Source organism: Mandrillus leucophaeus, unplaced genomic scaffold (genome assembly GCF_000951045.1).
Source record: "Mandrillus leucophaeus isolate KB7577 unplaced genomic scaffold, Mleu.le_1.0 Scaffold376, whole genome shotgun sequence".
NCBI lineage: Eukaryota > Metazoa > Chordata > Mammalia > Primates > Cercopithecidae > Mandrillus > Mandrillus leucophaeus.
In genome coordinates, this window is record NW_012103987.1 from 3,072,243 (window position 1) to 3,087,032 (window position 14,790).

General features: G+C 35.9%; 1 protein-coding gene across 1 annotated transcript in view; it reads right to left on the reverse strand.

Annotated features, from left to right (window-relative positions):
* Window positions 1–289: 289 nt before the first annotated feature.
* The window catches only part of ATAD1 (ATPase family, AAA domain containing 1), a 66,166-nt gene continuing 51,665 nt past the window's right edge, over window positions 290–14,790 (reverse strand). Inside the window, exons 9-10 of the mRNA XM_011990295.1 lie at window positions 5,455–5,588; window positions 290–3,466 (exon numbers count right to left, since the gene is read on the reverse strand). Of these exons, the coding sequence (XP_011845685.1) occupies window positions 3,346–3,466; window positions 5,455–5,588 (255 nt within the window). The 3' untranslated portion in view covers window positions 290–3,345. The remainder of the gene's footprint in view (window positions 3,467–5,454; window positions 5,589–14,790) is intronic.

Sequence of the window (14,790 nt, forward strand, 5' to 3'; positions counted from 1 at the left end):
TTTAGTAATGAGACCCTTATAGGCCATTAATAGTATAAACTTTACACCAATGTAACTGGGATGTTTTCTGTGTCTACTCACATTGCTAAGTGGTTTTAGGTTTATCTGCACACAGCATCTGTGTCATACATGACAATCATATTTTAATTAGGTTAGAAGCCCATATTTAATAAGGTTCAAGTTCTCCTCAATATGATTTTCATTAACATCATGATTTAGGCAGAATGTTTTCCTATACATGTAAATAAAGAGAGCTTTAGCTTTAAAAAAAAGACTAGAGAACTCTATCTTTGATAACTAAATCTATAACAAATTTAATAATGAAGGCTCTGTAAAGATTTCTGTCAGTTCTAGATAGAATTATTGTATGACTTAATTTGAAGCACCCAGTTGGTGCTGGAGTTTCAGCCGTGCACTAGATATATTTAGCATATCAGAATTCTGTTCAATATTCTGATGTTAAGAGAAGCTAAAAAGAAACATAAAATATACATCATCCAATTTATTTTCTTTATCCAGAAGAAATCTGTTAACATTTTCCCACAATAACAATTCAAGTAAAAAATTCCTACCGAGATGATGTTGCCGCCATTTTTACACAAGCACACTCAAGGCTTGAAACATCCTCATCTAGCATTAAACCTGTAAGTTACAGCTACTAAATACTGTTAGGCTATTATAATGCATACAGAATAGATTACCCCAACCCAGCTCTTAATATCATGAGTGCTGGGTTTACCTGCACGTGGGGGGTTGGCTGAGATCGAAAGGAGAGACATAGTAAAGGAGATACTAAACTGATTCAACTACTTCATTTCTAAACTCTACATAAAAGGCCTGGGAATAGCTTGAGACACATCAGACTTATCAAAAGTCTTCCGGCAATGATGCTTTTAGAGAAACATGGCGTAAGTGATCCTTTCAGTCTCAATCCCTAGAGTACAGGCCTAGGGATTATGGAACTGGTTTAAGTATGGAGAATGCTTAAAGATTGAGCCTGGTCAACAGGATATGTATATCAGTGTGCAAAACTGACAATATTAATATGACAGCTAACATTTGAGCAGAAATTCTGTGCCAGGCACTATGCTGAGGGCATTACATGCATTATTTTATTATCCAACCCTTTAAGATGAGTGCCACTGTTGCCCCATTTTACAGATGAGAAACGGGGTCTCACAGACACACAGTTAGTTAATGGGGAGCCTGAGTTTATACTCAGGAAGCCTGATTCTAGATCCAGTACTCTTAAGTATTATCCGAAACGAATTATCTTAGAATCTAGAATTCAACTACATATGTGAAATGCATGTCTAAAACAGAAGGATAGATGTTACATAACACTAAAAGTTATTTAAAAATCAGGAAAATAGTTTCCTGAATTACTTTATGGTCTTAACATGCCTAGATGAGTCATAGTTGCTGGGATTAGTATACTTCTCTAACTTCATTTGATGATTAAAACCACAAAGAAATTGAATAACCACTCCTACTGGATATTGTGAATTTAAGAGAAGACAAAAAGAAAGGACACGTGGAGTTATACATTACTCCTTATTTTCGATTAGTATGTCACCAGATTAAAATTAAATTTCTGAAATTCACATTAAAACAGAAATGACTACACACTAGGATAGATGCTACTGTAGTGTGAAAACTCCATAGCAAGATAAAGTCTAAACACAAGTTTTATAAACCAAAAAAGTCCCAGAAAATTTAAAATTACTGAAAAAGACCAAAGATTAAGTGAAGAACAACCAATAAAGAGGGACCCCTTTATTACACATTTATAAAATAATAGTATAATATAGTTATTAAAAATGGGACACTTTTTTCCATTTTTGGTATCTTGTATTCAATTTTTCCATCCTCTTCACAATCTTCCATAACTTGCTTTTTGTTATCCAGTGTTCACCTGAAACTTCTACCCCACCATTCAAAGTACAACCGAAGAATAAATGATCTAATAGATTGTTGTGAGACATTATCAGATAAATTAATCCAGTAACACAAGAAAAGAGATTGAGAGTTTTAAAAGAAATACAGTAAAAGCAAAAACATATGAAGCATAATTTAATCTGATGATTCAGAGCACCTCAAGATTGTGTTGTAACGTTTTCCTCATGCTGCGTGTTTAGGTGCCTGTAACAGAATTCTGGTTAGTAAAATATTGAAAAAAATTTCACATATAATTCACATTAAATGACTACAGATAGATACAATATGGGCATTTTGATGTGTCCATTTGTACCTGACCAGGGCACAATTTATAATATACTAAGAAAACTAAAATTAATTACAAAATGAGTATTTTTAGCACACTTAGTAACAGCTACTTGTTTTAAACTATTATTTCATTTTTGGTGACCAAATTGTATTTGACCATAATTAAAGAACACATAACCTTAAAATAATATTTAAGAAACATAGTTACAACAGACATATGTTACATTAAATGAAGAAAGGAAAGAAATGTACATGTATTAAAGGGCACTGAGGTTTTTCAAACCTTTTCTTTTGAAAAGTCTTTTAATCCACTTCCATGTACATCAATTTAAACTTACTTAAAAAGTTTATACTCAGTATACTTACAGAAAGAGGTGAAATCAGTGTTGAGCACATGACTGCCTAACAACCATTCAATGCTGATCACAAACTAGTATTTTTATTTGATTATCCTGACAAACATAATAATTAAGCCCATGTATATATGCAAGATGTGGAGGATCCAACTAATCAACTGCAGAAAGAAAAACACTCAACTTAAAAAAGGTTGAAACAAATGACAAATGGAAATGGCTGAATCACTGTACCTTTTTGACACAACCTTAAATCTTAGTTTTACTATATATTATTTGGTACTCCTGGATTCAGTAGTTGGGGTAAAAAAGGTTTCTGTATTCAAACGTATCTACAGAATGTCAATATAAAATGTGTGGATATATACATTTAATATACACACACACGCGCACACACACAAATGCATACTCACATGTCTAGGAACCAGCACCTAACCACATCCCCATTTCTCACTAATGACCCAATGAATCATTTATGACTGTAAGACCAGCTTAGATTCTATAAGGCTGTACAATATATGGCTGAAGAGGTCAAACACAAGCACCCACATTCAGGCTGGATTCAACTGTTCCTCCTCATGATTTTTGATAAACAGTAATACCACTTATGTAACAACTATATCTCAATAACTTAGAATTCAGAGTATAAAACCATAAACATTGAGCTCCCTCATTGTTTCAAGAGCATTCTTTCCATTCTATTTCCACTGACTGATAAGAGGACACACCAAACTAGATCACTGAACTGTACAAATGATCTTTACTCTTAATCTAAACAAACATGTGTTAAAACATTCTGAAATGCTGCATCCTTTGATTTCTTCATCTTTTCAATTGCCCGATGCAGGTCCTGCTGTTGAACAGGCCGAATTTCATCTTCATCATGGCTAAAATGCAAATAAAACCATCAAATACTCAAATAATTTTAGAATACACCTCCCTAAAATATTTTACCAAGATTTAAAAGAGATGCATGTGGTAAAAAAAAAAAAAAAATTGTTTTCAACTGTAGAAAAGAGTATAAAAATGAAATCTCTTTACCATTCAAGACACCCAAAGACAACCACAATGAACAGTTTCATGTAAATGCTTCCAGGAATTATCTACACATAGAGAAATCATAAGGAATTTTTTAAAAGCACTGACTGCTAAGAAGTAGGAAGCTAAAATAGCTACAATCAAAGACTTCACATCTAGAATATAAGTACACAATATTACCATAAGGTAAAAAATGTTATATAGTTTATTGAAATGGGAATGTAATTCCAATTAAAAAAACCATGTAATTCCCATGAAAACTATAATTTAAAAACTATCATTGCTAGGTATATACTTACATGCATGTTTTGCTTTTTACAAATTGAGAGTAAAATTCTTCACTATCAACAAAAACCAACTAATCCAAATCCTCCCTACTTCAATGAGAAACAAAATCCAGAATATTATGGCTCCTTTGTAATTTACAGATATTCAAGGAAAAACATTCAGGAAAGTTATGATAACCCAAGTCCATCCAGATTTTTCATACTGAAATATAAAATTATAAAATATGAAATTCAGTAGGAAATATAAAATTAGCCAGACTTCTCATACTGAAATATAGTTTTCAGGGCTTTGAGGCAGCAAAAAAATAGATCTTTCATTATTAGTGTAATCTGCCTAAGAAAATTTACTAACTGGTTGGTTATTTCTCCTCTTAATCTTATATATAAGAATAAAAACCTGGCCAGGAGTGGTGGCTCACACCTGTAATCCTAGCACTTTGGGAGGCTGAGGTGAGTGGATCACCTGAGGTCAGGAGTTCGAGATCAGCCTGGCCAACATGGCGAAATCCCGTCTCTACAAAAAACACAAAAAGTAGCTGGGCATGGTGATGGGTGCCTATAATCCCAGCTACTTGGGAGACTGAGACAGGAGAACTGCTTGAACCTGGGGGCAGAGGTTGCAGTGAGCTGAGATTGCGCCACTTCACTCCAGCCTGGGCAAAAGAGCGAAACTCCGTCTCAAAAAAAGAGAAGAGAATAAAAACCTTTGGACGGTAGATTCTGAGGGTACACTAATGATGATGGGTCCAGAGCCACTGCATACACAGCTACCAGTTGACAGAGTAGCTTTCATGTAGACCTTTCTATATCAAAGCCCGCAAAATATTTTTTTGCTGAAGTTTGCTACGGCAACACACTGCAACTATATATATGAATACCACAGGCAAGTGAAAACACTAGGAAGGTGAGGAAGGGAGACCAAGAAACAAAGGGACAAGAGTTGGAGAATTCCTTTAATATAACCCCAAAAAGTACACTGGGGTTGACCAAGAATCACAGAAATTGTTAGAAGGTTGATATTCTGAAAAGAAATGCAGTATAATAGGCAAGTAGCCTTTTAGAAAACTTCCTTAAAGGACATGCTTCACTAGGGCTGAATTATCCCAGTTCACTAGTATCTTTGCTGAAATAAGGCTGGTAAAAAATTGGATTCTCAACTTCACTATACTTTGGAACTGGTTCCAAGTAAAATTTGCTGCAGTGATAAATGGTTTCTTTGTTTAGTAAATACATATTCATTAACAAATTGAGGTCTAGTCTTCAATACCTCCAACTCCCCTCACATTTACATGTGAAATTTCCATGGATCATCAGAAGGAATTCAACTTTTTTTCTCCTTCATTCTAGACCCTTCCCACAATTCTGCCCTCCTTCATTTTCAGAATTCTGCTTTGGAAAAATGGTAATAAATAAAGTTGCAGGGGGTGATAATCCAAATTTACCTTTTATTTCATAAGTGGTGTTTCTAATATAAAGCAAAATAAAAGAAACTAACCTAAAAGCTCTAAAAGGTTTTAACAAGTATTAAAAATCAAGTCAAAATAATATACCTTTCTTCTGATGTAGAATTAACATATTCTCTAACACAGAGGAGGGCAGCATCTCGACACATCTCTTTTAGGTCACTTCCTGAAAAGCCATCAGTTTCCTGGGCAACTTCTAGCAGGTCTACATGCCTATCCACCTTAAACAAATATAAAAACATGCTTAAAAAACAAAAATAAATATATTGCAAATACTACCAAACACCTATCTTAAAGAAAGTTAAGCATATTATAACAGCATGGGAGGAGAAACAATAGTTTCTAGAAGCTTTTTTTAACCACAAAAGCTTAGAAATTTGAAATATAATTTTCATTATTTGTCCTTATGATTAAGACAAATAATTATTACTAGATACACTGTAGAGTGATGGGGAAGAACAGATATTGGACTTGCTTTGATATCTCTCAAGAAGGTACCAAGGTGACATTTTTCTGTAATATATTCAACATACAGTACTTGGCAAATGTAATTAACTCCAGAGTCCATTACAGAAAAAAACTCTTAACATTCCTTTTAATTGTAATGCTTGGTATTCTATTATCTCAACATGAATTTAGCACCTAAACTTCTGCTCCTCAAGCTAAGCTTATAGTCAAGCCAATTAAGTGACTGTCCTAGCCACATAATAGACTTGAGATAGTCTAATCATACTAAACTTATGTACAGATTAAGAAGAGAAAATAAGCAAGAAAAAAACCTATGACTACCATCTAGTAAATGATTCTTATGTCTCATTCACTGGGGTAAGCACTTTGTATGTATTATTCTCATTTAATCTTCTCAGAAACTTATCAATTTCATTTTCAGATAAGAATCATGAGACCTGGACAGGTAAACATAGTCAGAGCCAGGATTTGAACACAATATAGTGAGGTCCAGCTGTATTTTTCCCCCATTTAGCTCATCACTTGTTACAGCAACATTTACTTTCCCCCACTGATGTGAAATGCCACCTTATAGTTACTAAATTCCCATTTGTATTTGTATTATATTTACTAAATTCCCTTTGTATTTGTGGAAGACACAGTGTTTTAGGAAGAATAGCAACTCCACACAAGGACAAGAGACTTGAAGGTGAGACAACACTGCCAGCTCTGCAATTGTGACCTCACATAACAGTGCTCTCATTCCTAAACGTAAGGGTTACATGAAGATAAATCATGTTTTTTGATAAAAAGAAAACTGAACCCAGAGGGCAAGAGTGCAAGCAGCAATGGTAAGCAAAGCAAATGGTAAATACATGGATAAATCTAAATAAACTTTAGCTATATAAATAGTAGTAATAATTATTATAGTAGTCATAATCATTTGGAGTACAAAAACAAAGTGGAGCTAAAATGCTATATAATAAGAACATGTAAAACGGAGGAGACATCTACATTAAGGTATTCTAAAGTGTTACAATTAAAGCATTAAAAAGAGGATACAGATATTATTAACTTAGACTTTATTTATGTATGTCAAAATACATAGGTACCACTAAAGGACAGAAAGGGTAACACTAAAGGAAAGAAAGAGAATGTGTAATTTCCAAACCAACAGAGGAAAGGAGAAAAACAGAATAAAGAATACAAGAGCAGTATTAACAAACTCAGGACTAGAGGGGGACAAATAAGCAAAGAAAAAGCATAAATGGAAAGTATTAAAATAATAATGAATGAATCCAAATTTATGAGTAATCACCATAAATGCAAATAGACTAAACTTGGCTGGTAAAAGATTTTATACAGAAGAACCCAAAATGTAGCTGTTTGAAGTTTATAAAAGACATACTGATGCTGAAAGGAAAAAAACAGGCTTTGTGTTACATTTGAAATAAAAACAAAGAAAAGCAGGAAGTAGAAGGCTGAAAGATATCAGCTTTTAATAAAAAGAAAGCTAATGTAGTTCTAGTTACATCAGATTTTTACTCAAAATGAATAACTGAGAAGCCATTATATAATGATTAAAAAATTTCACCAGAAAAATATAACAATTCTGCACTTGTAGACATACATGTAACATGGCCTCAAAACATACAGCAAAAATTTATTTAATTACATATAAAAATGGGCAAATTCACAATACTGGAAGATTTTTAACTTATGTCTCATGTACTGCCACATCAGTGAGTTCTTAGGACTGGTGACAGCACCTGTGATCTAATGTACATACATGTATATAATTTAGATCTTAGTCCTTTGATGGTTATAGGGTTGCAAATATTTTGGTTGCGGCTTGTTTTTTCACTTTGTTCATGTTATCCTGTGATACAGAAGCTTTAAGTCTGATTACAGTCAGACTTCTCTATTCTCTTTCCTTTGTAGTTTTTAATTTTTTGTGAATTGAGAAACTCTTCTCATGTGTCCTTAAGAGACAGACACATACAAGGATCTAATTTTTCTACTGTTGGTAAAAAGAATAAAAATAACATATACCTATACAGATGTATTAGGTATCTGTTCACATATATTCATGGGATTGATACACTCTATCAACTCCTGGACAGCAGTTTACCATGATGGTGACAATGGGAGATGGTCAGTGGTTGCTTAAGGTTGTACTTAATTAAAAAAAAATATATAAAGCAAATGTGGAAATACATTAAAATTGCCTGTTAAATATGGGTGGAAGATAATAGGGCTATTTGTTTATATGTTTGAAATATTTCATACATTTAACAAACTACTTTACAGAGCTTTCCAAACTATACTATGAGATGTTAAAAATTAAACATCCAACACTTCCTCCTGTCTTTTGACCAGTCTGTTGTTGGGCCACCCTATGTTCTAACCACTCACAAATCTTGTGCCTGACAAGATGATACAGTTAGAAAGATGAACCAACCAAGTATAAGAAAACAAAGAAAAGAAGATTCCCGTCACTGGGGAAGCAAAATTTAATTAAGAGGTACCATACCCTAATGGTTAAGAGTAGGCTCCATCACTTCTTTGTGTAATCCTGGGCAAGTTACTACATAACTTCTCTGGGTTTCAGTTTCCTCAGCTGTAAAAATAGGACTAATATGTACTCCTTAGAGAAATGAGGATTAAATAAAACAATGTATAGCTCACCAAAATGCTTGGCACATGGCAAGCACTCTAAAAGTAGCTCATTTTGTTGTAAAATAGCTTTTAGATAAACCATGAAATAATGAGAACCTTTTCATTAGGCAACTCTGAAAGCAATTCCCAAGTTAAAAAGATTTTGAATATAGGCAGCAACAGCAGAATAAGTTAACAGACTTCGAAAATAGCTTGAAAGAATGATACTTACTTATGTGCAGTTGTTTATTATTATATCCACCATTAATAGTATATTTGTAAATAACATCTCTGTATTCTAAGCATTTTACACTTATAATTTTATTTCAAGACCAGCTGGGGCAAATGCTTATGAGGCCCTGATATGGTCTGGCTCTGTGTCCCCACCCAAGTCTCATGTTGAATTTAATTCCCAATGCTAGGGGAGGGACCTGTTGGGAAGTGACTGGATTATAGGGGCACATTTCCCCCTGTTCTCATGATAGTGAGTTCTCTCAAGATCTTATGGTTTAAAAGTGTGTGGCACCTCCCCCTTCAATCTCTCCCTCTCCTGCTCTGCCATGGTAAGACGTGCTTGCTTCCCTTTCGCCTTCCACCATAATTGTAAGTTTCCTGAGGCCTCCCAGCCATACTTCCTGTACAGCCTATGGAACTGTGAGTCAATTAAACCTCTTTTCTTCATAAGTTTTCCAGTCTCAAGTAGTTCTTTATAGTGGTTTGTGAACGGGCTAATACAGACCCCATCTCAACAAAAAAAATTTTTGTTAACTAGCTGGGTGTCTAGTTACTCAGGAGGCTAAGGCAGGAGGATCACCTGAGCCAAGGAGTTCAAGGCTGCAGTGAGCTACGATTACACCACTGCATTCCAGTCTGGCTAGAATGACGAGGCTGGTCAGCTACAATGTAGGAGACCCTCCGTTCTGTCTCAAAACAAAACAAAAAAAAACAAACAACTATTGCTGCTATATCATATAAAAGTAAATTCAGGTCAGTTTGTATAGGGAAAAAAGCTACCTCCTTAAACTCAGACAAAATACTTTCATAGGGTATACATTTTATCAGTGCTAATTCTTTTTATACTTAAAACCTTAAGCCAAAATCACTACACTATCTTTTTAAAATAAGTGAATCATGTTAAGGAGTACCTATCAATAAAAGAATTGTAAAAGAGTAGAACACGGTATCATTTCAAAAGTTTCAATCTTTTATTCAGAGAAGAAGAATTCAAACTCTGGAAGTTCATGTGAATTAAAAAACAAACAACCCTCATTCAGCTCCACAATGTATAAGCATGACGGTGCTCAGTTTACCAAATAAATATATGTGCTACTGATTTGAGGCATCTTTAACAAAATTAAATGAATTTTCTTCAGATTTTATTGAAGTAGCAGTAATCCTTCAGCATACAAATACCAACCAGTGGGAAATGACAAGATGTTCTCATGTCAGCAGTTACCCAGGGAGCATTCATATTTTGCAACATAAAACTGATTAGAAACTATACTTTGTGGTTTCATGAATAAGAAACAGAATTGCTAAAAATTCCCTGTATCTGCTGGGCAGGATGGCTCATGCTTGTAATCCTAGCACTTTGGGAGGCTGAGATGGGTGGATCTCTTGAGCTCAGGAGTTCTAGACTGGCCCGGGCAACATGGCGAAATCCCACTTCTAAAAAACACAAAAAATTAGCTGGGTGTGGTGGCATGCACCTATAGTCCCAGCTACTTAGGGGGCTGAGGTAGGAGGATCACTTGAGCCCAGGAAGGCTAGAGTGAGCTGAGATCGTGCCACCATACTCCAGCCTGGGTGACAGAGCAGAGACCGTTTAAAAAAAAAAAAATTCCCTGTAGCTATGAAAAACATAATCCTAAAAGAAAAGACAGTACTATTTCAGAAAGCAGAATACTAAATACTAAACTTTAGAGACATGTATAATTTCTTCCTCTTATTTATTTTTTTAGAGACAGGGTCTTGCTCTGTCACCCAGGCTAGAATGCAGTGGTGCATTCACTGAAGCCTTGAACTTCTAAGCTCAAGTGATCCTCCTGCCTCAGTCTCCCGAGTAGCTAGGCACACCCAGTTAAATTTTAAAATTTCTTTGCAGATGTGAGGTCTCATCATGTTGCCCAGACCTGTCTCAAACTCCTGGCCTCAAGTGATTCTCCCACCATGGCCTTCAGAAGTGCTAGGATTAGAGGCATGAGTCATCAAGCCCAGCACTGACATGAGTAACTTCTTAAGTTTAAATGTGAAACTAAATAACCTGTGTAATTTATGGCTATGTTACAAGAAAAAGGGCTTAAATTTCATCACTTATACTCATATTAATCAGCTATATGTAAAGCATCTGCATCATCTCCAGCTACACTAGACCACATTATATTTCAAAAATGTTATAAACTTCCAGTCATGCAATATGATCCTTCATCAAAATGGTTTAAATTAAATAACTGTACTGGTTAACTTGAAGTCTCCAAAACTATCAGTAACTACCTTCTAATATCTGTTAAATTTCTAGCCACACCATAGCCATCCTAATTCAAAGGAACTTGTTAACTATCCCCTTTATTTTCTTCTCTAAACTTTTCACTGGTGTCTATCACTGCTAAAGGTTTACCAATTGTGTTTTATCTAAACAGTACTACAACTACACTTTTTATTTATTTTTTTTGAGACAGAGTCTTACTCTGTCACCCAGGCTGGAGTGTAGTGGCACGATCTCGGGTCACTGTAACCTCCGACTCCGGGGTTCAAGTCATTTTCCTGCCTCAGCCTCCCAAGTAGCTGGGGTTACAGGTGCCAGCCACCATGCCCAGCTAATTTGTTTGTATTTTTAGTAGAGACAGGGTTTCACCATGTTGGCCAGGCTGGTTTCAAACTGCTGACCTCAGGTGATCCGCCTCCCTTGGCCTCTCAAAGTGACAGGATTACACAATGTCTTTTTGAAAGCAGCTACCAAAAATTCAATTAAAAGACGGCCGGGCGTGGTGGCTCATGCCTGTAATCCCAGTACTTTGGGAGGCTGAGGCGGGCGGATCATGAGGTCAGGAGTTTGAGACCAGCCTGACCAACATGGTGAAACCTCGTCTCTACTAAGAATATATGTATATACATAAAAATTAGCTGGGTGTGGTGGCGCGCACCTATAATCCCAGTCACTCAGGTGGTTGAGGCAGGAGAATTGCTTGAACCCAGGAGGCGGAGGTTGCTGATTTCTTTACTGATTTCTTGTCTAGGACCAAAGTTCCTTACCTAAAAAACATGAAGGATTTTAGGAATTTCCCTGAAAGTGTACACATTTCATGTACATATGTAGTTTTCTTAGAAAAGACTACTTTTATCTCATTCTTAAAGGGCCCTATGACACGCTTCCTTCAAAATGATTCATAACCACTGATCCCAATCTTTGTAATTTGCTAGGTTCTTTAAACTCTTGCATACACTATATGTTATTTTGATATGTTTTTAAGGAAACAGGCTGAGAATGGTGGTTCACGCCTATAATCCTAGCACGTTGGGAGGCCAGGGCAGGAGGAGAGCTTGAGGCCAGGAGTTCAAGACCTGCCTTCTGGGTAACATAGTGAGACCCTTTCTCTACAAAAAAATTTTTAAAGAACAAAAAACAACTAGCTGTGTATGGTGAAGCATGCGTGTAGTCCTAGCTACTTGGGAGACCGAGGTGGGAAGATCACTTGAGCCCCGGAGGTCAAGGTTGCAGTGTACTATGATCACATCACAGCACTTTAGCCTGGATAATACAGTGAGACCCTAAAAAAACAACACATCAGCCTGGGTAAACAGAGTGAGAACAAAGTGAGACCCTATCTCTTTCTGTTTTTTTTTTTTGTAAGTTCCATTGAACTCTGCTTGATAAGATAGCCTATCTCTTTAAAAAATAAATAAATAAATCATTAGAACACTACTGAAAAACACAAAGGTAAACACTCAGAAAGACATATATGCCATTGGGCAGAAAAATTCAACATCAAAAAGATACTCTTTAATGAGATTCCACCAAAAATATTAATGTTTGTTTTTTTCCTACATAAGACAATTTGATTCTAAAATTTATGCAGAGAAAAAGAATTAAAATAACCTTGGGACTCGGGGACAACAAGGGATATACAGTTCTACCAGATATTAAAACTTACAAAGCCTCAATAATTAAAACAGTATGATGCTAGGGCATAAACATACAAAAGACCAAGACCTGAATTTAAAGTCCAGAAACAGTCAATACATATGAGAATTTGGTAAAAGTGGCATCTCTAGTGGCTATAAAAAAAAAAAAAAATGGGCTGAGCGCAGTGGCTCACGCCTGGAATCCCAGTGCTATGGGAGGCTGATGCACGTGGATCACTTAAGCTCAGTACTTCAAGACCAGCCTGGCCAATATGATGAAACCCTGTCTCTATGAAAAAATACAAAAAATTGGCCAGGCGTGGTGGCACGTGCCTGTAATCCCAGCTACTTGGGAAGCTGAGGCACAAGAATCACTTGAACCTGGAAGGCAGAGGTTGCAGTGAGCAGAGATCACGCCACCATACTCCAGCCTGGGTGACAAAGCAAGACTCTGTCACAAAAAAATAAAAGAAAGAAAAAAGGGTGTTGGACAAGTAGGTATCCATCCAGAAAAACAAAACCAAAGTTGGATTCATACTGCATATCATCTACCTAAATTCCAAATATATTAAAGATTTAAATGTAAAACATACAAGCCACCGAGATATTATGTTTCTCCTGATGGAAGAATATAATTCTGCCTATGAAGCTGTGCTATCCTGTCCTGTGTCTCCTCCCCACCAACCTGAACTTCATCTGGTCTCTTGCTCCAACTACCAATTTTAGAGGAACAACTACTCCTCTGCAATCGGCAAAACCCAGACTGTGGACAACTCAGGACAAACACAACCTAGTTTCTCCAGTAAATAATTTTAAAAGCGTGGGTGCGGGGGAGGAAGCAAGATGAGGGAAGAACCTATAACCCACAAATTAAGAGAGACATAAAAACTATCAAAGAATTGCAAATTAGGAAATTCATATGGATCTTGAGTCAAACAAATACATGGTTAAAAAAAGGTATTTAAAAAGAGATAATCAGAGACTTGTACATAGACTAGGATAATGAAAATAATGACTTACTGTCAATTGTTTGATAGGTATAACATGGCAATTAGGCTAGGGTAAAAAAAAGAATCCTTTTCTTTTAGAGATACAACTAAAACATTTACAGGTGAGATATAATGGGAAAAAATAGAAGTGTGGAAGTAGGGCATGGCTAGAGAAGAATTAGCCATGGGGTTTACGGTAATTCAAGGAAGGAGGGAAGCCATACAAACACAAGTATTTTGATAAAAGTAGCATCTCTACTAAGGCTCATTCACTATCAGAATCTATTTGATTTATTAGTTTATATAGTGAGTTCTAACAGTGAGTTTAGATGTTAAGTTTGGGATAAAAAGGAATATCATGTTACTCAATTATATGCAGTTATCAAGTTTTGGGAAAACAGGTAGCAAGAGTTTGGAAAGTGTAGAAAATTCTTTTATAAACTTGGGAGTGGGAAAGGCCTTTCAAAATCAAGAAGCCATAAAGTTGGGGGCGGGTGGGGGAGAGAAAACTCCAATAAAATTGAAAGACAACTTGGAAAAAAATATTTTCAAATCACACAAAGGGCAAATCTTCATAACGCACAGAGTTCCTACAGGTTTATTATGAAAAGGAGCACTGCAATAGAAAAATGGGCAAAATATATGAATATACAGTTCGCAGAAAAAAAATTCAAATGATTCTTAAACATACACTATTCATTCCATCCCTAAAGAATGCAAATTAAAACTTTAATGAGATAACCACCTTTGACCAGGTGTGGTGGCTCATGCCTATAATTCCAGCCTTGGGAGGCCAAGCGGGGAGGACTGCTTGAGCCCAGGAGTTCAACACCAGCCTGGGTAACAGAGCAAGATCCTGTCTCAACAAAATAAATAAATAAATAAATAAAAAGAATTAGCCAGGCTTGGTGGTACATGCCTGTAATCTGCTTGGGAGAGTGAGGCGGGAGGATTACTTGGGCCCAGGAGTTTAAGGGTGCAGTGAGCCCTGATCACACCACTGCACTCCAGGCTAGGCAACAGAGAGAGACCCTATCTCAAAAAAGAAAAAAAAAAACACAAAAACAAAAAAACAGAGAGAGAACCATTTTCTACCTATCAAGTTGGCATGAAGTTCCATAACATTCTGTTGGCAAAACTACAGGAAAAGAGGCACTCTTTATTACAGGAATATGAGTAAACCAGAACAATTTGGCAGTAGCTACCA